At 41.9% G+C, this 26,465-nt stretch overlaps 1 protein-coding gene across 1 annotated transcript in view; it reads left to right on the top strand.

The window, feature by feature from the left end:
- LOC127639037 (anoctamin-1-like) overlaps positions 1-25,000 on the top strand; it is a 66,800-nt gene extending 41,800 nt beyond the window's left edge. Inside the window, exons 20-25 of the mRNA XM_052120859.1 lie at positions 10,000-10,145; positions 12,886-13,038; positions 13,143-13,195; positions 13,680-13,861; positions 22,426-22,531; positions 23,731-25,000. Of these exons, the coding sequence (XP_051976819.1) occupies positions 10,000-10,145; positions 12,886-13,038; positions 13,143-13,195; positions 13,680-13,861; positions 22,426-22,531; positions 23,731-24,162 (1,072 nt within the window). The 3' untranslated portion in view covers positions 24,163-25,000. The remainder of the gene's footprint in view (positions 1-9,999; positions 10,146-12,885; positions 13,039-13,142; positions 13,196-13,679; positions 13,862-22,425; positions 22,532-23,730) is intronic.
- Positions 25,001-26,465: the final 1,465 nt, after the last annotated feature.

Raw genomic sequence — 26,465 nt, 5'->3', positions numbered from 1 at the left:
AGGCAGTATTTAGGGTGTGTTTAGTCCAGCTGAACCCCATTATGAATGCAGTTTCATTGATTTGGGGGATTTAATAACTAAGGAGCAAATACTTTTTCACACAGGCCCAGTTGGTATTGTATAACTTTTTTGCTTCCATAAATAACATTATCATTTAAAAACTGTATTTTGTGTTTACTCAGATTGCATTTGTTTATGTTAGAATCTGTCTGAATTTTTTATTTAGTATGAGATATACACAAAAAAACAGAACAAATCAGGATGGGGGAAAATACTTTTCACATGCTGTGTACTTGTCACTTAGTTTTCTATGTTGGGCCTAATAATGGTTTCTTTTTATATGCATATTTGGCTAAGTTGCAAGATCCTGCTAGGTTGTTTTCTCACATTTAGAGTTAAATCATCTATCTACATTTTATGACAGCAATGATCTAAAAAGAGTAATCTCTGAAAAGTATCCTGTGAAGAAGACTATGCCCCTGGTGCAGTAAACTACAGCTATTAATTACATATTAGGCACAGTTTAGGCATAGCTGTGGGTGACCTGTAGGTAGGAACCCTTGTCCAAGTGATAGAAAGCATAATAAAACACTATCAACCACTCATATTGACAAGACGGCAATATCTAGGCTGATAAACAAAAAATGCTTTCTCCAAAATGTTTATATTGCATGCTTATTATTATGTACACTAATTTACTTTATCTAAAGTGACATACATTATGCAAACTAAAGATAGCAACCTTACAGCAACTTTGAAAACAGTGGTTTAAAGTCACTAATGTAGATGCATTAGTTGCAACCTCCTATTACTAAGACTATGATTCCCTGGGCTTACAACCATTCAGTTAATTATAACGTGTCTTACAACTGCAATGACAAAAGTCAGATTGTAAATTACATTATATTATATTTAAATAAATTCTTTAAGTTCTATAGTAACATAACAAGAATGCAACAATTAGCAAGTCGACTTCCTGTTTTTAAAGCATCTGGCAAAGATACACACATTATATACATTATACAATATTAAATCAACTCTGTTATTATTTGAAGAATTAGCTAAAAATGAAGTAATAATGACTTGCATGCAGAGTGTCCCTTGATTAAGCCTTGTCTCTCACAAAGAATAGGTGAGTTTGTTATGGTTCTTCATAATAAAAGGGAGCAAATCACAACTAACTTCCGGGAAAAGTGAATAACCAATGGTATTTGTGGTTACACACAAAATAGCAAGAGCCCACCCAAAGATTGACAAAATTAAAAAGTGTTTGTGTTTGGGGAATTATTTTGCTCACGTGGCAGAGGTTTCTTCACACGCAAGAGCTTGTATTAAGATATTTCAACGTGCAAACAATATGTTTTCTGTACATTGTTTGCGCATTGTCTTTTTGTCGTCTACATGTTGTTTACACGTTGTTTGCATGTGAAAAATCACTGTGAAAACAACATGTAGACGATGGGCAAACAACACATTAACAACGAGTGATCTCAGGCGTCAATTTTACATACTTCTAACCATTTGACCATTTGTCCAGTTTGAATGGATGTGTCGTAAGTTCCAATTGGCTGCCGAGTACTAGAGTTAAACCATTTCTGTCAGCCTAGGGAGGTTGCCAACCCACTCATAGAGTATGCTACCACTATTTAACATTCTGGAGATCCTCTTATTTCTTTGTTCTTTACTTTTTTTGTGTAGCCTATAAAAATAAAATATTTGGATAGCAATTTTATGACTTAAATTTAAATTAATAAAAGGTAATAATTTGATTCGGCTTTCTTGACAGCAGATGTACGATACTGTGCTAAAGTCCTAGGCCACCTTGAAAGTTCTTAGTAAAACCATTAACCTGTGAGGTAAGCGTTTATCTAATCAGTTTTATAACATTGAAGTAAACACAAAAATACAAAGAAAAGTGGCTTATTTTTTCTTTCTAGAATCACGCACATACAGAAGTTTATATCTGCAATACCTGGAAACAGACATGCAGAAAAAAGGGACATGAACACTCTATGTGCATTACAGATTGTGGATGCTCCACAATGATCACAGTTTATATAGCCTACTGGTTTAGCAATGTGACGGACTTGAAATGGCTCACTGACAGTATGAAAAGGCTAGGACTGAAGATGGTACTGATATGATTCCACTGCAAACTGTTCAAGCTAGGGCTGGGCAAAATGATGATATACATCATGGTGACAAAATAAAGTGTCAATCGATAGAGATTTTGCTATTGTTATTACGTTATGTAAAAATGTCCGTGCGGCTTTCATTGGGCAGGACTGCTTAAAGTTATTGACGTGTTAGAGCAATGAAGAAACATGGATGAATGAGAAAATACAAAGCGGAACGCATTTGATATTAAACGAGTTATTAAGAGTGCAATAAGCCGTGAAATATAACTAAATTCGGTACTCGCACGCTGTACACCAGGTGTAGAGTCAAATACACACACACAAACGCAGACCTTTGCAAGTATTCGTGCAAACACAATCGGTTATGTCGGTTTATTATCAGGCTCCTCCAGGCTGTTGTGTGTGGATATGCCAATTAAAAATAATGAAAGGTCTGCCCAAGATTCTTGCCATTTCAAGTTCATTCACATGCCAGTTCACATGACTGAATTGAACCACACAAAGAAATGTAAATTAAGCTGAAGCTCAGAAGCGTTTTTTTTTTTTTGTGATGATAGAACCAGTACCGCCACTCCCTATAAGCAGACTACGCAGTCTGCGTAGGGCACCAAATCCCTAGGGGGGCACCATCTTACCCTTGGAGGGCACCAGAAAGTCCAACGGCTACCCTTACTCGCACATTCCAAGTTATTCAAGGACCCGAAAGCAGTTGCAGAACACGGATGATCGCTTCAGGCTCATATCACGTGAAGTGGTTCTCTTACGAGAGGTTCTCTCGTATTGCGTAAGCTAGCTTACGCTACGGGAAAGATTCATCTTTTCTGAGATATTGAAGCCAAAAAATTATCCTTAATTTTGTATCATTTGTCAACGCAGTGCAGCAACTGCAGACCTTGAGCGGGCTAGCTAGCGAGCTCATTGGTTGCTCTGCGGCAACTGCTGCAGCCTATAGACGAACTTGGGTGAACTCGCGTCCAATGAGAGGCGTCCGCGCGCTTACTGCATCAAAGCCCGCCAAAATGGCCGTGGCTAGAGTGCATATAAGCGTATTTCGTAGGCTGGAACCCTGATTTTCATCTCTTCAGCGAAGCTCTTCGCATCTCTGAACTGGAAGCCGCGTCGCCGTTCGAGGGGCATCTAGCAAGCTTGGACAGCGCTCGAAGAAGCCGGCCGTCTCCGCCACCTTCAGCCATCCTGCGAGCTACGCCATCCGGCGACGTATCCTTTTTTAGAGCAAGCTAGTTCTTAACGAACTTCACAAAAGAGTAACGAGCGTCTTTTTTAAGATGCCTCGCACCACTTGCGCTTCATGCCGCGCCCCTCTCAGCGCCGGAGACCGCCACATCATCTGCGCTCTCTGCCTGGGCCTGGGGCATGCAGAGCTCGCCCTCGCTGAAGGCGGATGCGACCTCTGTGAGGAGCTTCCGATGTCGACCCTGCGGGCTCGACTCGAAGCGCTCAGAACCGAAGCCGCCGCGCCGCCTTCCGTTCCACCGCTTAGGAAAAAGTGCCGCTCCCAAAGGCTGCCAGAACCGGTGATAGAAGCGACTGCCTCGCCGGAGCCTCTCCCTCGAGCATCGCTCTCACCCTCCCCGCCCCCCCGGGACGTGCAGTTGCCGCCCAGCGGCCGCACTGCTGCCATCTCGGAGGACGAGGCGGAGGATAAGGGCTGTTCCATCATGGCTTCGGACAGCGATGAGTGGTCAGGCTCCCACGCCTCCTCCTCGGCCCAGGAGTCCAGCAGGACCCGCGCCGGAGTCGAAGGGGAACTAACACGCCTCCTCACACAGGCCGTCGACCGCCTCGGGCTCGAGTGGTCACCGCCCCCTGAGCAGGCTCCCAACAGACTCGACGGCTGCTTTCTTCAGAGCCGTCGCCGCGCAACACCCGCGGCCCGGGCCGCTCCCTTCCTGCCAGAGCTCCACAATCAAGGGCTACTCCTCCATCCCCCCGGTCGAGGATTCGGTAGCAGCACACCTTTGCCCGCCCTCCGCGAGATGGCGGTCTAAGCCAGTGCTCCCGTCTAAGGCCTGCAGAGCGACTTCCGCCTATGTTGGCCGCGCCTATTCCGCCTCTGCACTCCATGGCCGTCTTACAGATCCTCCAAGCGGACCTTCTTCGGGAGTGGGATGAGAAAGGCAGGCACCCAGAGGCTGTTACAGATCTAAGAACCGCGACGGACCTCGCCCTCCGCGCCACCAAAGCTGCAGCTGCAGAAGTGCATGGCCTCGCTGACTGTGACCGAGAGACATCTGTGGCTAACGCTAGCCGACATGGGAGAAGCAGAGCGCTCCACATTCCTCAACGCACCGCTCTCTCCGACCGGTCTCTTCGGCTCCGCGGTGAGTGGCATTGTTGACCGCTTTTCAGAAGTCCAGAAAGCCACCCAAGCCATGAACTTCTTCCTGCCGCGTCGGGCTAGCTCCTCTGCAGGCCGCCCATGTGACCAGCCTCCTGCACGAGCCTCTTCACAGCGCCCAGCTCAACAAAGTCAGACTTCTCAGCGTCGACAGGGCGGCCGCCCTCGATCGTGCTCAGACAGCCGCCGCAGACCGCCGCCCCCCCGCGGGCCTCGGTCTAAGGTTGCGCTGAAACCTGAGCAACCGAAGTCCTCCTAGCCTTGTTGAAAAAACGACGGCTCAGTCCCGCCGCGGCCGGACCACCGTCAAAGCTTCGCCCCCTGTCAGTCCCCCTCTCTCAGGCTACTACAGTGGTGGATTCAGCAGCCAACAAGCCGGTGATACTGCCCGCTTGCCTGCACTCAAACGCCGTTTTCACGGTGACCCAAAGAAATCTTGTAAAGAGCAAACATGCCTTATGTGTAGAAAATGTGCCCACAATCCAGTGTTCACCCCTACACACAAGCATTACACTTCCCGTGTTCCTATCAGAGCCCACTCACATAAAGCGGACACAGCCCGCTCGAGTGTTAGAGTCAATAAACGCGCCCACGAATCCGTGCGCGCGCCCCTTCTCTGGCCGCTCTGTCACACGACCAGCCTTATGTGTAGAAAATGTGCCCACAATCCAGTGTTCACCTCTACACACAAGCATTACACTTCCCGTGTCCCGATCAGAGCCCACACACATAAAGCGGACACAACCCGCTCGAGTGTTAGAGTCAATAAACGCGCTCACGAATATGTGCGCGCGCCCATTCTCTGCCCGCTCTGTCACACGGCCAGCAAACACTTCTCTGTATGTAAGTCCCGTGCCCGTGACTATGCTCGCGCATCACTTAACAGATGTGACTCTTTCCCCATTCACCTCAATCGGGAAGTCACTCACAGAACAGCCTGTCCCTGCTGTCTGCGAGCAGTCATGCATAAGCACAGTAAGCGCGCTCACACATTCTGTTCAGCGCGCTGTGTGCGGCAATCAGGGCGATTTGGCCATTCACCCTCTAGCGTTACGCTTCAAAGCGTGGGAAGCTATCCCAGGGATATCCAAATGGGTGTTAAGCACAATAAAACAGGGCTATTTGCTACAGTTCGATCGCCGCCCTCCCGCTTCAGAGCGCGGCTCGAAACTATTGTGAACACGGAAGCAGCCTGCATGCTTCGTTCAGAAATAGCAAACCTTCTGTGCAAAAGGGCCATAGAGAAAGTGCCGCCTTCGCTGAGCGAGTCGGGGTTTTACAGCCGTTATTTTCTTGTTCCCAAGAAAGACGGCGGCCTCAGACCAATATTAGATCTCAGGGGTTTGAACAAGGTGCTTGCAAAAAGACCGTTCAAAATGCTTACAATCAGGAAACTCCTCGTGCATACGCGCCAGGGGGACTGGTTTATCTCTCTTGATCTGATAGATGCCTACTTTCAGATTCAGATAAATCCCCGTCACAGGCCATTCTTGAGATTCGCCTTCGACGGCCAGGTTTATCAATACACCGTCCTTCCGTTCGGCCTGTCTTTAGCACCCCGTACTTTCACGAAGTGCATGGATGCGGCGCTCGCACCCCTGCGGAGTCAGGGCTTGCGAATTCTGAACTATTTGGACGACTGGCTGATTATGGCACAGTCACATACGGAGCTTCTGTCTCACAGAACAGTTCTCCTCAGCCATCTGAACAGTTTGGGTCTTGCAGTCAATTGGACCAAGAGCTCACTACAGCCCAGTCAGGCAATTTCCTTCCTTGGAATAGAACTAGACTCCGTGGCAATGACGGCTCGCTTATCTACACAGCGCGCGCGCCGTGTTCAGCGACTAGCCGCGCCCTTTCAGATGAACAGCCTCACGCCTCTGAAAAAATTTCAGAGAGTGCTAGGTTACATGGCCTCAGCCGCAGCAGTACTTCAGCTGGGTTTACTCCGCATGCACCCGCTTCAGCATTGGCTAAACACCCGCGCGTCTCGCCGGGCTTGGGCCACAGGCCGCCAGCCGATCAAGGTGACTCAGACCTGTATTTCAGCTCTGCAGCCCTGGACAGTGGCCGAATGGTATCAGCGGGGAGTGACGATGGGAGCTGTATCTCGCCGAAAAGTCATCTTGACAGACGCGTCCAACACGGGTTGGGGCGCGGTCTGCGAGGGCTCTCCGGTTTTTGGCCTATGGTCAGTTCAGGAAAAGCTCCTTCACATAAATTGTCTGGAAATGATAGCGGTCGAGTACGCGCTTGTGCGCTTTCTCCCGGTCATTCAGGGTCACCACCTCCTGGTCCGTTCGGACAACAGATCTGTGGTATCCTACCTAAACCGTCAGGGCAGTGTCAGATCCAGGAACCTCTTCCATCTGACGAAACGCATACCCAGTGCCACCTGAACGATGGCCCAGACAGACTGTCCAGAGACAATATTCCTCCAGGGGAATGGTCCCTGCAGGCTCAAACAGTCCAGAAGTTATGGCGCATATTCGGCAGAGCAGGGATAGACCTCTTGCGTCAGAAGAGAACTCTCACTGCCCAATATTTTTCTCGAAAAGCGAGGACGCGCTGGCCCAGGACTGGCCCAACCGCCCGCTTTACGCCTTCCCTCCCGTCTCGCTATTGCCACAGGTAATGCAGAGGATCAGGGAAACGCGTCACTCGGTGCTCCTCATAGCCCCGCGTTGGGAGAATCAGACATGGTTCCCGGAGCTTACGCAGCTGTCACTGACAGCGCCGTGGTCCATCCCAGTGAGAGCAGATCTCCTCTCTCAAGCTCGCGGCACGATCTGGCATCCCCACCCAGAGCGCTGGGCGCTGCACGCGTGGGTGATCAACGACTACCCGTCGCTCTGCCAGAAGGGGTAATAAACACCATCATACCGTCATACCGTTCAGAGCCCCTTCCACGAGAAGACTCTATGTGTCAAAATGGTCTGTGTTTTCAAAATAGTGCACCGACAGAGACCTGGACCCACGGACATGTGGGGTGTCGTCGCTGCTCGTGTTTTTACAAGAGCTGCTGGATAAGGGCAGATCCCCATCCACGCTCAAAGTGTATGTGGCGGCCGTCGCGGCGTTCGCTGAACGTTCGCTAGATGGATAGTGGACGCTATTGCTGCCGCATACGCGTCAAAAGACCTGCCATGCCCGTTGGGCATTAGGGCTCACTCCACTAGAGGCATGGCCTCATCGTGGGCATGGTCCAGCGGGATTTCCATTCATGACATATGTGTGGCAGCGGGTTGGGCTTCCCCCTCCACCTTTGTCAGATTTTACAATCTGGAAGTGCCCGCCCTGCAGGCAAAACTACTAGCGGTTTAATACGCTACAGCTCCCCTGGTGAGCTGCACTGATGGGACTCATTCCACACAGACCGGCACCGCCGCTCTGTCGTTCCCTTCCCACTATGTGCTTATGTATTACACACACACTGGCCCGCACTCTTGCCGGCCAAATATTATTTCCCCACTCATAAGGGCTCCCCGGGTCCCCCACCCCGGGGCTCATGCAGTGGATGCTTGAGCGCACGGCGTTGACAATGGGTTCCGTAGCGTAAGCTAGCTTACGCAATACGAGAGAACCTCTCGTAAGAGAACGAATTGGTTACCTAACGTAACCTCGGTTCTCTCTAGATGAGGAACGAGTATTGCGTAGCCGGCCGATGCTTCGCGCCACGAGCGACTTTTGCTTCATTCAATGAAAACCAGGGTTCCAGCCTACGAACTACGCTTATATGCACTCTAGCCACGCCCATTTTGGCGGGCTTTGATGTAATAGCGCGGGCGCCTCTCATTGGACGCGAGTTACGCCCAAGTTCGATCTATAGGCTGCAGCAGTTGCCGCAGAGCAACCAATGAGCTCGCTAGCTAGCCCCCTCAAGGTCTGCAGTTGCTGCACTGCATTGACAAATGATACAAAATTAAGGATAATTTTTTGGCTTCAATATCTCAGAAAAGATGAATCTTTCCCGTAGCGTAAGCTAGCTTAGGCAATACTCGTTCCCTCATCTAGAGAGAACCGAGGTTACGTTAGGTAACCGATTCGTTCTCATATCAAAGAACCTACATCATCTGTGCATTCTCTACCGGTCGGGTATTTCATTGTCCGGGAAAATACATAATGTGTGTGGCTTAAGTGATTTTGCATTGAAACTAAAATGTATTTATTTAAAAATCTAAAAGCTTATATCAAATAAATAAATCTAAATTCAAATTGCACTCTATACTAGTGTTGTCACGATACTAGAATTTCTAACTTCGATACGATACCTTGAAAAATATCGATATTCGATACCATTTTCATTACCACAGAGAAAAAAACTGCCACAATATTAAGAGGGTAGAACTGTCTAGAACATGACAATGAGGTATATTTTACATGAACAAAATGTCCTGAGGTTTTGCACTTGTTCAAAAGCCTCTCAGATTGCCATACATTCAAAAACCAATAAAGTGCAAGTAAATAAAAAGTGCAATCTTTTGTATTTCCAAGTCAAATCAAATCCAATCTCAATGTCAACAAAAATGTCTGGCTTCATATCAAAAATATTTCCAGATAGCACTCCTGCTGTGTTCTTTATCAAACAAAACTGGTCGCGGGGGCGCCGCATGCACTCGCCATCTTTACATTCACTTCACTTTTGCTATTTAACCAGAGCGAATGAGAGGAGTGCGAGTGTGTGTGGTGTTTGTCAACGCGCCTTTGGAGAGAAGTGAAAGTGACAGCTCGGCTAGTATCGATACTTAGGGAAATTAGTATTGGTACCGTTCAGATATTTCAGTATCGATATTTATCGAAATATCGATATTTTTGACAACACTATACAAAATGAAAAAGCTATTAAAATAACAAAGTTAATGACTAATGGCTTAAACTAACGACTACAAGTCAACTAGGAAAATCTTTGGTCGGGGGCAGACCTAGCATTATAGGATTTATTTACAGTACTAACTATTTTAAAACTCAGATTTCAAAACACTTTCAATGTTTGTATTTATCAGAAATCGGAAGACTGGCTAACTTAAATGCAATTTATGAGGACATGCCGACATATGTTCCATAGCAACAATTGCTAATGCAGCATTTACGTATGCAAACGTATCTATGTTTCTGAGCAATTGTTAGCATTTTGCAATGCAGTTGCTAGAGTATTCTGGTTCATAGATGTCCATAACATAAACGGGAGAAGACAAGTGCAGGATGATTTATGCCCTGAAGTTTAATTCTTGGGGTGGGGTTTTGAAAAACTGCCAATTGTAAGTATGAGGAATCATGATAGTCATGCTTGCCTAAGCAAGCACCAGTAAATATAAACAAAGCACACATTATGCAGATGAACTGTGTGATTGTATAAGATTCACATCCAGTTCTCAGAAACAAATATGACACTTGACTAACAATCAAATCTGGGCCATTTTGGACACAATATCCAGTTTACAGCAATAATTTTTTTTGTTTACAGTCTGTTTTCCTGTCTTTTTTCTCAACGCCTTGCTTTAGAAAGCTGAAGAAGCTGTGCCGCACGCTGAAGGACAAGGAACATGCCCCCAAAGAGATTGTAGAGCAGCCGGGTCGCTTCCAACAGTGGCATCTAGACTACGACCTAGAGCCATTTGACGGTCTTACACCTGAATACATGGAGATGAGTGAGTAACACTTGAATCTGTGTGAAAGAGCCTCCCCAGGGTGAACACATCTGGTTAATCTAACAAATCCCATGTGGCAGCTTGTAACAATGCATACGTCTCTACATTTGACACATCCCAGTGTTGTAGTTTTACAAAAGATGTTAAAGCACAGTTCACAAATATTTGAGGTAAAACTTATGAACGAGTCCATGAATGAGATCAATGGTCCGCCATTTGTTGTCCATCTGTGTTTACAATCGGGAAAGAGGCTTCATTCACTAGCATGTGGCATACAGTGATACACAATTGACTCTGAAGTATACACTGAGTGTATATGCAAGTTGACATGAAGGCATCTGTTAAACATCTGAACACTCATGCAAACTTAAATTACGATTATTCATCCCAAGTATGTGGAGAACTTTAAAAGCCCAAATGGAGAACATGTGGATTTCTCAAAATGTTTTCTGAAAGTTCTGACCCCATATCATTTTCATTTCCTTCTTCCATAAAACACAAAATGAAATGTTGGGCAGAATGTCCAAGCTTCTGCTTTCCATAAAAAGTATCATAAACGTAGTCTACATGCTTTATACCAAGTCTTCTGAATTTGATAACATTGTGTAGAGGAATAAAGTGAAATTTAAGCTGTTTTTCACTGATATTCTTTCCCTCTGCCATACACTGGCATAGCCACAGGTGGGCCTAGGTGATTCTTAAAAATCTGAATCTAATTGAATTGGGAAACATATATCAATACCCAGCCCTTATCAAAAGACTTGGAATACAGCACACAGGTTCTTGGGATATAGTGCACAGGTTGTATGAACTACTTTTATGATGCACAATTGTACTTTTTGGAGCTTGGCTGTATAAATCACCACCCAATTGTCTGGATATTCTGGCTAACATCTATGTTTCACCAAAAAATAAATAATATGGTGTTGGAATGACATCAATGGTCAATGAAGTACATCAAGTAAATGATGACAATTTTCAAGTTCTTTCGTTTTTCTTTTGTAGACAATTTGGATAGTGCAAAATATTTTCTGTAAGGGCTTTTCTTTCATTCTACAACCTGACAGGTTGATTGTGGTTCACGCTTGAGGTTGAGATTGGTTTTATGTGGGACTCGTTTACAGTTGAGTTTCTAAAATGCCAGCAAGTTGCGTAATTGTCTTACAGAAACAGGAGCATGAGAAAACCTGTACCTGTGAGTCATTTCTAGAAAATATATGGATGATTTGACCTACTGCCAAGTAAAACAGCTTGTAATGATTAAATTCCACAAATAAATAAATGAATTTTGTTTTTTCAGGGATCCAAACTTCTCACCTTTCGGATAAATTTGCCGTATTGAAACCATAATCGGTCACTTTTGTGATTGTGAAGAGCAATGATTAATGTGCAAAAGTGACTGATATTTATACGCATTAAGGTTCTTTCACATGACTCGCGTCAGCGCTGCAAAATACATTGAAGTCTATGAAGTGTTTTTCCACACACACATTTTTGCTTCACCAATAATGTCTTTGAGACTACTAAGCAACAAGAAATATTTAAAAACTGTCCAAATTTGTGGAGACATTGAATGTCTCATAATTTCTCTTAATTAAATATTACCTTATTGTTTACGAATATCAGTTACTGAACTAATTTAAATTCACCAAGAAAACGCTTTGACCTAAACATAAACGAGTCCTTTTATTACTTTCTGCTATCAAAGCAACTGCAACCTTTCTTCTTCTTCCAAATACATGTTTTCAATGTTTATTGTGCATGCTTTTTTACGTGGCAAATCCATAAAATTACCCCTCTGTGATGCCTTCTGCAACTCTATTTTACCTGGTCACAAAAGTCCATTAATTACCTGATGAACTTTCACCTTTTGCTGTCCCTTTATTAGCAAATGGCACATAAGTGCCAGCTTTACATGTCATACATTTTGCTTCCCACGGATCTCGACCTGGACGAAAGCATGGGAATTTTATGAGCAAATCTTCTGTAAATTTGCAATTTCGTTTGGGCATTGTTTCCACTCAGCTGTCATTTGCTGCTTCTGTCAAGCAACGGTTTGATGCTGAACACAACAGTGCTTCGCGCGTTCGAGGAGCGATTGACAGGCAGGAATTTTGCCAATAGTTGCTGTAAGCCTCTTATAATCGACCAATTGGCGTGCGAGTTACAAAGAGGGGTTAAAGCTATGCAAATATGCATGCACACTCAGTGAAGTATTCAACCAGATGCAAATCATAATGCAACTAAAGCCGAATCCTGGACATTTCCGCAAATTTAGAAATCCCGGCCAGGCACTTTTTTAAGGTCTGAAAAAGAGGACATGTCCAGGAACAAGAGGACACCACAAGTATGGTCACCTTAATTTTGAAGAACAGATGAAAAAATACCGGTGATGAAGGTGTCTGTTTTGCTTTTTGTTCAAAAGTTCATATGCGCATTGGTGCAAATGGTGGGAATGCTGCATAGAATCTCAGACCATCTCAGGATGCATATGCAAATAACATTATGACACACATGACTACAGTTGAATTGTCATGTGTGTCATAATTCAGCCCCAGAAATATTTGTAAGAGACCAAATCAGGATCGCAACCGTCCTGTCAATGTATGAGTATACAGGTATGTCCCTTCAGGGTATGTCTTAGAAAGTATGTTCATGTGCTGCTTCTTTCTTGTTTTTTTTTTACCCCAAAAAAAAAAACATAAAATAAACTGAATCTTGTTTGTTTTTGGTTCTGTAGTCATTCAGTTTGGTTTCGTTTCACTATTTGTGGCTTCATTCCCTTTGGCTCCACTTTTTGCCCTCCTAAACAACATCATTGAGATCCGTCTTGACGCCAAGAAGTTTGTCACAGAGCTTCGCAGGCCGGATGCCGTGAGGGCCAAAGATATTGGTGAACATCTTCAATTAATTCTAATGATAATTACACCATAACAATTCTAAGATTAACCCCTGTATCTTTTAATGTAACCCCCGAAATCATGTTTCATTGCATAGGTATCTGGTTCAACATCCTGAGTGGTATGGGCAAATTCTCAGTCATCATCAATGTAAGTCTCTGCTAGGTAACTCTACCAATTCAGATGCACTAGTCATATAAACAAGTTTTTTAAGATTATTTCAGGTAGTTCCTCTGCAGCCATGATTCGTGCTTTGCTCTCATACTCCAAATTGAACGATAAAGCCCCTGTAGGTTTACTTTAATAGATGTGATGTTCCCAATATGAGAAGAGTATTGAGAGTAAGCCTCACTTTCATTAAGGAAGCCACATTTACTCAGCAGCCCAAAATCTGATTGACTCCAGTTGTGTTTTTCTTTGCATGTCAAGAATTTGTTTAATGTGGGAGCTCCAAATTGCCATTCTAATCCAACTAAATGCTAACCATTATCAATGGCACCACACAATATGCGGCTTACCTTGAGTTTTGTGTGTTTCTCAGTGGTCTAGACTCCATCAATGACCTTATCACTTTGATACAGTTAATGGTAGTTTTTCCATTACACACTCTTTGAAACTTGTGTTATTGTTTCAGGCCTTTGTCATCTCCTTCACGTCAGATTTTATCCCTCGTCTGGTCTACCAGTACATGTACAGCGAGACGGGCACCATGCATGGCTTCATCAACCACACACTCTCTTACTTCAATGTCAGCAACTTTAAAGCAGGAACTGTACCAACCATCTCCAGTCTCGGCAAACACATCACAGTCTGCAGGTAAGATCCTTGTAATAATTGTAATCTTAAATGCACACGTTACCGCACATTCTATACTATTGCACCCGGTTACTATGTTTCTATAAACAGCCTAATTACGCTAATGAAATGTAATACTTGTCAGAAGAGTGTTTTATTCTGATTATTATTGTAGTAAATTTGATTATTTATTGATTATTTGTGTACTTGATCACATTGCACCTCTTACCCTTGGTAAAATTATCATAACACCTACCCTCTAATAGCTTTTTGCTTTAATAAAAGACAACCCTAAACATGTCCGGGCAAATCAAAATATGAATTGCAAACTTGTAAGCAAACTAAACAAGAACTGTTTCACATTGATGTGGCATTTTGTAGTAAAGCACACAGGCAGTAAACAGCCGTAGGATTCATAAGCCAGCCGCTCATTTGCTCCTCTTAAATCGTATCTGAAATAAACATGTGTCAAAGCTATAATGGCCTCAACATACATATCCACTTGGACGGCACCTGGAGAGAGCTCATGTATTCCACATCAGCTTTTTCCACACTGCCATGTGAACTCAGATAAGAGGGCAAAGCATTTGCAGTCTGAAACCATCAGATATTTCATCAACCAGTCATGCTGTCCAGTTCAGCTACATGCCTTTAGTACAGTTGAACTGGACTAAAGGACCAAGAATGAGTAATCTGACATTTAATCGTTGTTCTAAAACCATATGATATGCTTTCTTCCATGGAACACAAAAGGAGATGTTAGGCAGAATGACAGCCTCAGTTATGATTTTGCTGCAGTGTTTTTTACTGCATACTTTGGTAAATGATTCGGAAACTGAAAGTGGAGCTATCAAACAAAAATAAATGTGTGTGAATGTGGCCTTAAACATGGTTAAATGTATTCAGTGGGGTATATATTCCACAGATTTTCCTCCACAATCAGCACAGAAAAAGTAAAAAAATAAAATAAAACTAGATGCACAGATTCTGTGTGGGCCTAGTGTGTTTTGTAAATGCACTTGTGTGTTCTTTTTAAAAATGCTTTCCAGTGAAGCAGCACTGTTGTTCCTGTTGTTGATGACGGTGATAGTAATTGTGTTTACCGTTTCTCCGGAAAGAATACTCTTTTGTTAATTTGCACATCCGAATAATGTAGACAGCTGTAGTAGGACTGAGAACATCCATATCTCTCCAGGATGAATTGAGGAAATAAAGGGCGAGAGAGAAACAGATAGATAAACAAAAGATGTGTACCAAAGGCTTAATGATATCATATATAAGTATCATTTATGGCGTTTATTAATTGGCTGCTAAAAAACCCCCCCAAAAAAACAAAGAAAATCAGGCCAAGTAAGCATGAAATGTTCAATTAGAACAGACTAATGCTGTTAATTATACAGAGCAGTGGATATGAACTAAAACTGGGACATATTCTATTCTATCATTAGTTTTCATCGTTTTGGTTATTTTGGTAGACAGTAGCAATATTTAGAAGTATAAACATGTAGGCCAAAAAATATATATTTAAGCAATATCACACGAGCAAGAGTGTGATATGGCCCTACATCAGCACTGCTGTGATTCGGCCGCAGAGTGCCATAGGTAATCACAGCAGTGCTGATATAGGGCCATCTAGCATGACTGCGAGTGTGATATTGCTTATATACAACAGTTCAATGAACAAGTACATTTTTAAAAATTAGGATAGTCATTAAAACGCATTTGTGCATGGAACTACATACTTGCATGACCGATCAGAATCTGCCGTTGCTGGTTCAAAACAAATGATGCGTCCAAGCCTTTGTTAGTAATTCAAAAATGCCACTTCAGAAACAGGATTGTGCTGTTTCGAACAAGTTATTGGATAAACAAGGATGGATGTGTGTGTGAGAGAGAGAGAGTTCACCTGTTGCCACACCCAAGCAGAGATATTGTCAGCTTTCTGAAGATCAGCTTTCTCAGTGGTAAAATAGCCATCCAAGCGGAGGTATTGCTATCTATTTCGTGGTAGCTGGTGTGCACGTGTCATTCCCTATAGAAACCGCAAAGTCCTTCACCATTTTAAATAGTATCCAATGTGGAAACTCTGGTAAGAAGTAAGCACCTTGGGTTCTGTAATAGGGCTGGGACAACGCGTCGACGCAAAAAATAAGTCGACGCAAAATATGCGCGTCGATTCGTCGGACCCAAAACAAAAATGGCGGCGCCGGAGAGTAGTAGCAACACGAGTGGCTCCTCAGACTATCAGAAGTGCAAGGCACTCGTTCCTCTAAAGTATGGGAATTCTTTTACATTAAAGGAAACAATTCCGTGATATGTCGTCTTTGCAAAATGGAGATGGCCTTCCATTCTAGCACCACGGCAATGCACCAGCACCTGAAGAGGCGCCGCGCGCGCACGCATGCACACACACACGCACGCACACACACACACGGTATTCTTAAGGTGAAAGGAAAGTGTCAGAGTGTAAGTTATTTGCATGTGAATGAAGATGCTTTTTTTCAGTATGTTCAACATAAATGTTCAATTCTGAATGTTTATTTTCATTATTTATTTTTTGTTGGAAAAGCACTTTCTGTTTTAGCTTAAAGCCCCCAAGTTTACAATAGTTACTGTATTCTTTCAATAGCTCTAAGAAAGGGTGGCTGGGTGACCTTTTTATTTTTTTATTGAATGCTAGACATCAGAATGCATTATTTTGCTCTTGTACACTTTTACTTGAATTTTATTTTTGAGTTTAAGAAAAAGGTGAGTGGCAGAGTGTATTACTACTATATGTTGTTGTTATTTTTATGTGAATGAAGAATTAAAAGATGCACTTTTTTCAGTAAGCTAGGACTATGTGTTTTCAACATAAATGTTCAATTCTGTTGGTTCAGGAAGGACGCCATGACAGGCTGCTGGCGCCCACTGTCGCTGTTAATTTTTATTTATTTTTTGTTGGAAAAGCACTTCTGTATAAGCTTAAAGCCCTCAAATTTACATTGGTTACTGTATTCTTTCAATTGCTCTAAACAAGTATTTTGGGTGACTTTTTATTTTTTTATTGAATGTTAGACATCAAGTTGTTAATCTGAAAGAAGAATTACAAGATGCCCTTTTTTCAGTAAACTAGGCCTATGTGTTTTCAAGGCTTCAAGGTTTTATTGAATGCTACCTCTGACTAAGAATGCATTACTTTGCACTTGTATAGTCTTTTATTTTGGAATTTTAAGAGCAATAAACATATATTGCAATGTTAAGGAATTCATTTTTTTTTCATTGAGATATGTAAATCAACATGTATAAATTGCTATTAGTCAACTAATGGGGAGATAATCGAATCGAAATCGAATCGGACTGGAAAAATGAATCGTTAGATTAATCGATGCATCGAAAAAATAATCGCTAGATTAATCGTTTAAAAAATAATCGTTTATCCCAGCCCTATTCTGTAATCAATCTGTCTGTTGTGTCTCTCAGCTGTGATGAGCCTTAATGCTGAAGTTGTTCATTTAAAGCCGTTTAAAGCTATTTCCTAGCTTTAGTAATGTAGTTGTAATACAATGATAATCAAGTAAACAATGATTAACGGATTCACTTCACGTCACCAACTGGCTAATATTCCACACAAAAATTATCTTTTCCACCACCTGCTGGCTAACATATGTAATTGCTAACAAAATAGATGTTAAAAGAGACACAAACTACAATAGCTCTTAACACATATGCACTGCTCTTACACTTTTGTTTAGGGCGACGAACACAAGCAGGGTGACACACACAGTGAAGCGTCCGAGCGCTGATGGTGTCAGACCATCATTGCTCTTGGAATGTCTCTCGTCCAATCAGATTCGAGGACAGGAACTAACTGTTGTGTGTGTATGTATGTGTATATATGTGTGTGTATATATATATATATATATATATATGTGTGTGTGTATATATATATATATATATATATATATATATATATGGTTAGGCCTGTATGTTTATGGTTTACATGCACAATTTGTACCAATTACAAGTATTTACAGTACACTTACATAAATAACAAGTGCTAAAACGGTTCTGTGTCTTTTAGAAAACCGGCAATTCTGTGCTTTGTTTTTGTTGCCGAATATAAATGAGATTGGTGTGGCACAGCTTCATTATTATGGATTAATGTTTCTTTTTGTTGTTTTTGCTCAACAACTGACTATAGAGAACTGAGAATATTAAAAGAGACATTGCACAAGAAAAATATTTTTTCGTGGATCTCGTCTTTTTATGTTCAAAAAATAGAATGAGTCAAATCAAACTTTTACTCTCAACATGCAGTGAAAGGACCTCACTGCTGAACTTCATAAAAGACTGGTCTTGGGGTTTTAAGAATAGATATCCAGATAGTTAATTAAGATTGTGTTAAACCAGAAAATCTATATTTTTACCCAGCCCTAATCCCTGTAATTTGTATTTTAAGTCTTAAATTAAACATCCAATTCTTTTTGTGTATCCCCGGTTAAGAATTATTGCTCTAAGCGGGAATCCATCACCATCAAATGTGACATCTCACCACTGCTATGATTATCTTGAGATCATAACTCAGATCAGAAGCATGTCAAGAAGGATGCGGTTATCCCTGTCTGCTTTTTCTGGTCCAGGCAGTTGAGAAGGAGATTACACTCATTTGTTAGTGGACACCAGTTGCTCTGTCCAAAGAGACAAGTGGCAATCTGATGTCTGGGTTCCTGCAACACTGTTTTTTAAGAGGAGGAAAGATAAAGAGAGATGAGAGTGCAAGAAAGCAAGCTTGTCTCAGCCCATATTTTACTGCACCATATTTGCCCTTTCTGTACCACTTTAACCAAAAAAGGACTTAAGCTCAAGTCTTCAGATGAAGGTAGCTGACTGTCTACAGAAATCAAAACCAGCCTAACACATTTCACCTATACTGTATATGGTCATAAAATCAAAGTCCTTAGGCCATTATTGAAGACTTCATGTTTACCTTTCATAATTGTATAGAGGAAATTAAACTTTGGGACACTTTCAGGTAGGGCTGCACAATTAATCGAAAAACTAAAATCACGATTACAGCTGACCGATTATGTAATCGTGAAAACTGACGATTACAGCGTTCAATTTAAGTCTGCTCCTGTTCCGTCAATGGTTTCTATTTACAACATGTTTTTGAGTTGAGTATTCTAACCAATCACTAACATGTCCGTTGAGCAATGAAATGGCAATGGCCAATCAGAGCCGCTTAGATTAGTCCTCCATCCTATCTGTAATGACAACTGATTAGGGCTGGGATAAACGATTATTTTTTAAACGATTAATCTAGCGATTATTTTCTTTTTCGATGCATCGATTAATCTAACGATTCATTTTTTTTTTCAGTCCGATTCGATTTCGATTCGATTAATCGACTTGTGACAACACCGGTAATACCGGTTTCATCGGGGGTGGGGGTGTATAAAATGTAAAAAAAAAAAAAAAAACATTTGCTGGGAGTTTGATTGACTGGCGATCTGATCAATCAATCATAATACGCCATTTCTGTCCGACAAAGTAGTCAGGAGAGAGAAGATTAACGTCGGTGGATTTGAATTTGTATAATGGATTGTAGGCTACCGTACTGACGTCTTTCCGCGGTTAAAACAACAGTCCTTCTGATGTAGGCTACATTCATATTTAGCCTATTTGATGCTATAAATTAACCAAGGAAAAGATGATTGGTTCACGAGCAGCTTTAACTGAGGCAATCTGTCACGACACATTAAAGAGCCACAAAATAGTACGCCTATTTACGGTTTAATTTTCTTTGAATGTCCAAATTTGAAAGTTGAGACTTTATTAAATGTTACCTGCTTGGTCCTGTCTGTCAGCGCGTTGTCAGTGTCCTCTATGTATTTTTCACGACATTCATAGCTATAAGCGCATTATTAATAGCTATAAGCGAAAACTTTAGGTGTCGACAACGTATTATAGCCTACTCCAACATCGAGTGCAAAGTGGGGAGTTGAAAAAAAACTTACGGTGCTCTGTCATCTGCGGCTGCTCCCGGGTGGCGCTAGAATGGAAGGCCATCTCCATTTTGCAAAGACGACATATCACGGAATTGTTTCCTTTTAAATTAAATAATTCCCATACTTTAGATGAACGAGTGGTGCCGCCTTGCACTTCTGATAGTCTGAGGAGCCACTCGTGTTGGCGCCGGCGCCGCCATTTTTATTTTGGGTCTGACAATTCGACGCGCATATTTTGCACGTCGACGTCATCCCAGCCCTAGTGCTGGTGCATTGCCGTGGTGCTAGAATGGAAAGCCATCTCCATTTTGCAAAGACGACATATCACATAATTTTTTCATTTTAAATTAAAGAATTCCCACACTTTAGATGAACAAGTGCGTGCCGCCTTGCACTTCTGGTAGTCTGAGGAGCCACTCGTTTTGCTTCTACTCTCCGGCGCCGCCATCTTTGTTTTGGTCTGACGAATCGACGCGCATATTTTGCGTCGACGTCATCGCGTCGTCCCAGCCCTACAACTGATCCTAATGCGCAAGTTTTAAATCGTCTGAATGCCCAGATGCTTGCTTTATGTTCTAGATCTGTTCATGTGACACACAAAAATACTGAAGAAACTTCACCTGACACTTGAAAAGAAGCTGTAGAACAAGAGCGAAAAGTACATTGTAATTATTTTGGATTTATTGCATATTGCTCCGCTCACTTTGTACGTAGATGTTAAATACTCTGCAAATGAGCAACACGACAAAACTAAAACGATCCCGTTTTAATCAAGGCACAGACACGGTGTAAATAATTGATTTATTATGCTGATTAGACAGCTTAATTTTTAATGAGAGTATTCGCGAGAGTGCAGAACATTGTGCGGAGCGTCACAGAGCTCGAGTCGAAATGCAGGTCTCAAAAAGTGTAAACCTGCGGTGAGCGACAGCAGTCATTGTAATGGTTTGTCGCATTGCTTGATTTCTGTATACAATTTATTATAGATTTAATAACAGTTTTGTTTTGTCATGTTAATAAGTAGGCAAATTTGAATTTGATTTGTACAAAATAGCAATAAAATAATTCAGCTTAACTGTCCCAAGTGTGTTTTGGAGGTGTAGACAGCATAAAGAATATGACATGAATAGCATATGTCAGGAATCACCGTCATTGTTATTGCATCTGCTCTTATAAGACCCATTTGCCACGCAGCTGGTATTGGTACAGTATATTTAAAATTTTCACGAATTGCACAAACTCAGATCGCAAATGACTGTTTTTAATTTCCAAAATGCAACCACTGAGGCCAAAAATTATCTAACGTTGATCATACATGAACAAGATCACCACTGAAGATCTAACGGGATGAACGGTCCCCTGTCTAGCCACCTAAGGGCTTACTGAACGCAGTAACTTGGTCGATTTAAATCAGCTGTTAATAAGTTTGAATATTGAATATGCCATATCATTTACTGTACGTGGACTAATAATTTAAGCAGTAATTTAGCAATAATTAAATTGATTCTATACCATAGATATCAATTTAAAATAATTGTAATTTGCCTTACCTTAACAAACAGTATTACAATATAAAATACAAAATAAACTGGAGCGCAACTCATATCCACCATTGAAATCTGCTACTCTGAAGATCTACATGGTTGCTTACTTTGTGAAATCACGGTAATTAAAAATGTAATCGACATTAATAAATCGCGATTAAAATATCAAGAACAATAACCGACAATAATGATTTTTGCTATAATCGTGCAGCCCTACTTTCAGGTCTAATGAATTGAGGCTAATGCTGTTTGACCTTGCATGAATAGTCTAAATATGCACTAGAGTTTTTGATCATTAGTATATCAGTATCAGTATATATTTTAACAAGGCACGAAGGCCCCTCAACACATCAAGTAAAAGGGATTAAAATATTGGATTACCATTTATCAAGCAATGAAACTTGAAATCATGTGCAACAGTCACATGAAGTCTTTTAAATTTGCAACCTGAACTTTCTCACATCGAATTGACACCTACACTAAAAGAAAAATCTATTAAGATGCAGTGCAATGAATGAAACAAAACACAGAAGTTGCGAACTTTTTTTATTTATTTTTTTATTTTTTAGAAGCTGCGAACTTGACACGGTGACTAAAAATGCGGCTGTCCTGCGTGGGACACTGCAAAAACAGCGAAAGGCATCAGTCATTCATCCAGTGCATGACAGCGCAGGTGCATGTACAAATGCACTCGGTGTGACAAGCGGTTATCTCTATTTTTCATTAATTACAAACCGGATTCCAAAATTTGATCCAAAATCCAAACATCCCAAACAGGAAAATGTACCTTTTTCAAAGACAAAGTGATTGTTGAGTGACAAGACCAAGATACTTTTCCTCTTTTACACATTAAAAATTTCATTTTCAAATCTCCTCATGTTTAATAATGCCGTTTTGTTATCTTGCCCTTTGTAGCCCTCTACAAGAATGTGTTGAGCATGTGTTTTACATTTTCTTTTTATTGCCAACCAGCACACAGATCCTTGCTGGAAACCAAGTTGCCATGAATGACTCTGAGATGTTTAGAGTTTTTTCATATTGTTCATTTTAGGTACAAAGACTACAGAGAACCACCATGGTCGTCCGAGCCTTACCAGTTCTCCAAACAGTACTGGTCTGTTCTAGCGGCTCGGTTAGGCTTCGTCATCTTGTTCCAGGTACAAAAACATATTTTACATCTACCCCTAAATCTAAAAGCTCCTGAAAGATCCATGCAAAATAGTTTTACCCTTATAATGAACATGAGAAATCTACAATAGAAAATGTTTAGGGTAAATGGAGGACCAAAATTATCCTCCTTTTTCCAATTTAAGCCTTCCGAGTTTAAGACAAGTTAAGCTCAATCGACAGCATTTGGGGCATAATGTTCATTTAAACAAAAATAATTTTGACTCATCCTCCTTTATTTAAAGAATAAGTAAAAAACTTGGTTAAGTAAGGCACAGTAAAAGTAAAAACATTTTGTAGTACAGTACAATTTCACATGGGTTTTTAACGTATAACTACAGGATGTAAGAGTCTAAATATTTCTGTGGTAATAAATACTATGTCACAAATGATAAACCACAAGATTAACTTGTATTGAATCTGGAGCATTACTTTAACAAAAAACAATGAGAAATGGCAAAGCCATTGAAATAGCTTTCTCAGCAATATACTGCAAGCGGTTCAACCACACATAAATGGTGCAGCATGCTTTAAGCCTTTGCACGTTAGGAACTGCATATATCCTATAAATGCTGTAATTCAGTAGAAGTGTTGCTGTCAGCTGCTGTTGGTGGAAATGAATTCTATGAGAAGGCAATTAAACTAAACCATATATACTGGTCTTTGTGATTATATAGTTAAAGTCTGCAAGACTTTTTTTCAAGAGCATCCATTAGTGCTAATTAGTTAGCTTGTGGTTGTATACTTGTTTCTGTATACATCTAGTGAGTAAAAGTTCTTTCCAATTAATGAATGGAAATATAGAGATGTTTTCTTCACACCAGGGAAGATTCATGGCCACTGATCTGTATGATCTCCTCTTCCACACCCAGAATTAATGTCTGTGTGTTTATGTAGGTGTATATACACTATATTTATCTATGCACATCTGTGGTTGATGCGTTTCCACACTTCCAGGACCTTGTGAAAACCATTCTTGTTTTTTTATACATCTGGTGAGTACAAGTTCTTTCCAATTAATGAATGGAAAGGTACAGATGTTTTCTTCACACCAGGGGAGATTCATGGCCACTGATCTGTATGATTTCCTGTGCCACACCCAGAATGAATGTCTGTGTGTTTATGTAGGTGTATATACCATATATTTATCTATGCACATCTGTAGTTGATGCGTTTCCAACACTTCCAGAACCTTGTGATAACCATGAGCATGCTGGTGGACTGGGTGATCCCAGACGTGCCCAAGAACATCAGCGAGCAGCTGAAGAAGGAGAAGACCCTTCTAGTGGATGTCTTCTTGAATGAGGAAAAGGAGAAGCTTCAGCTCATCCAGAGCTTGTTCTCCAAAGACCTGACCCAAGAACAGCAGGAGGAGCTGCCGGCCTCAAATCAAACCTCTCGGCTCCTCCAGCAAGCCCACCCTGGCCCGTCCCTGCCCACACCTGCCCTGTCCCCGGCCCCACCCCTGTCCTCCACGTCCCCTCACACCCGCCCCCGAGCGGCAAGCTTCAGCCAATTCATCTGTCAAATGTCTCCCCACAGTGACATCACCCAACATACAGCCTTTGACGGAGGTCAGAGTGAGAGGACGGATGCGAGTCTACCAGCAGAATGTCTTTAAGAGTGCCTGAACACTGGATTTTGAGGATTCGAAGAGGGAAGAAAGTTGTGTTTGAAGTTTTGGGAATACGGTGCCCAATTTTACGTGGAACAAGAGAGATCGCCCTTGTTTTGGTTACAGAACTGTGTTTTAATGTCTGTCTGCAGGCTCCACGTCTGGTTTTCAAACCCTCAGATGGCCGTTTTGAGGGATGTCTGACATTAACATTGCCACAGAGCTGAACTTCAATAGGACCGCTTGCAGATGCAATCACTCCGTATGCATTGCAATTTGATGGTCCCACTTCCAAGGGGCCTCTTGAAGTCCTTGGAATGTTATTTTTTCACCGATTTATTCTTCAATGGTCTTAAATGAGGGTTTTTGTCAATAAAACTGTATGTCAGTTACATACAGACATTGCATAATCTGTTCATTCTGTCCAAAAGCAAACTGCTTTGCACATTGTTCATGATATGTAGCATATAATGGCAAATAATAACCTTTCATTTTCTTAGGTAACAGCATTACTGTAGGCTGTATTTGTGCTCATTAATTTGGCTGTTCTTGGTTTACTGAAGAGTATGATACATGTTAATTTAACTAAGGTGCAAAAAACAAAAAAAATGTATGTGCAATGATACTACAATTTATTCTGTGATATAAAACGTGGGGCTGAAATGTACTGTTTTGTCTATTGAAAGATCCAGCCCTCTCGTAATGTAACAAATGAACTGACTTTCAATGTACAAGAACAATTAAGGCAATATGTAATTAAACTCATGTTTTGTCAATCCACATATTTATGCTATGCCTTCTGATGATGTACAGGGCTACTACTGTAGATTTAGATCACACAGCATTAGCTGTATTTGATTGTGGAGCAGCTGGTCTTTTTTTGTGCCAGGTCAACTATAATCCTCCCATGAGTTTGCCATCACCAGTGTGGGAGGGCGTGGGGTAACTGTCATCAATGGAGGAAACGGGGAAGCAGGGATGGATGTTGTGTGCCAACATCTGGCCATCAAGTCATCATTTTCAATGCCTCATCGGACGCAATACTCATGCAGAAGAATAAATATTTAATCCCAATTACACGCAAGTGGATTTTCTTTCTTGTCCTCAAGGTTTTGGGCTAGGAGTCCCTTGGGGTCAATTCATGCGTGTTCCTGACTTCTAGCAGCTGCACAGGTTGTTATTCTAAATGGGCATTCACACCGATAGCAATGAAATCATTGGTTGCCCATTTAAAATTCCCATTTAAAATTGAATTTCTCCATTTCAATTTTGAATCGTTTTTGTTAGTTTTCACTAGGGATGTGCGTGAGTAATCGAGTACTCGTTCAGCTTTGAATATTCAAGTATCTACTAGAAAAAACTATTTGAATATTGCAATTTTATTTTATTTTGAGCCTTCCCTGCCATAGGGAACAATGACAATGCTTCTGAATGAAGCCTTTACAACTTAATGCATTGATTGGTGCTGTGGATGCATAACATTGTTAAAGGAATAATTCACTCAGTAAGAACATTGTGTCATTGTTTAAAGTGATTGAATTGCTTCTGAAGACTTGGAATGTATGTTTCTGTGTGCGAGTGCAAAACGTCTCGGGTTATGACTATAACCCTTGTTCCCTGAGAAGGGAACGAGACACTGCGTCGTTGAAAACGACTCTTTGGGGAACGCTCCTTAGCGTGCGCCTCTGAATTATGAATGAAACTATTCCAATCTTGATTGGTGTTGCGTCATGACGTAACATGTGACGGCATAACCGGATGCATAAAAGTGACGCCGGTACACATACACATTAGCCTAGCGATGAAGCAAGCCGCCTCAGGCCTTGAGGGGCGTGGCAGGACGACGCAGTGTCTCGCTCCCTCTCAGGGAACAAGGGTTATAGTCATAACCCGAGACGCTCCTTCCGAGGGAACTCGCGACTGCGCCGCTGAAAACCACTCTTTGGGGAACGAATGCCCACTAGGCCACGCGACCAAAAAAAAGGCCTGCCCTAGGGTGAAACTGAACTCAGGCACTCAGCTAGGACGAGAGCACATGTGCGCCAGGCGCATTAGGGAGGTGCAGACTGTAAAACCTGATGAAAGTGTGCGGGTAGCCCAACCGCTGCCTCACAGATCTCCTGGAGGGGTACTCCCGATAAGAGAGCCCTAGAGGACGCCATGCCTCTAGTTGAATGAGCCCTCACGCCAAAGGTGAAGGCAAATTAGCGACCTTGTAGGCCGAGATAATAGCCTGAACAATCCAATTACTAATGGTTTGTTTCGAGGCAGGGAGCCCCTTCTTAGGTGACCCAAAACACACTAACAGT

The sequence above is a fragment of the Xyrauchen texanus genome, chromosome 47 (genome assembly GCF_025860055.1).
Source record: "Xyrauchen texanus isolate HMW12.3.18 chromosome 47, RBS_HiC_50CHRs, whole genome shotgun sequence".
In the NCBI taxonomy this organism is placed as follows: Eukaryota; Metazoa; Chordata; class Actinopteri; order Cypriniformes; family Catostomidae; genus Xyrauchen; species Xyrauchen texanus.
Note: the sequence above shows the minus strand (reverse complement) of the source record. Positions and strands in the feature narration are given on the sequence as shown.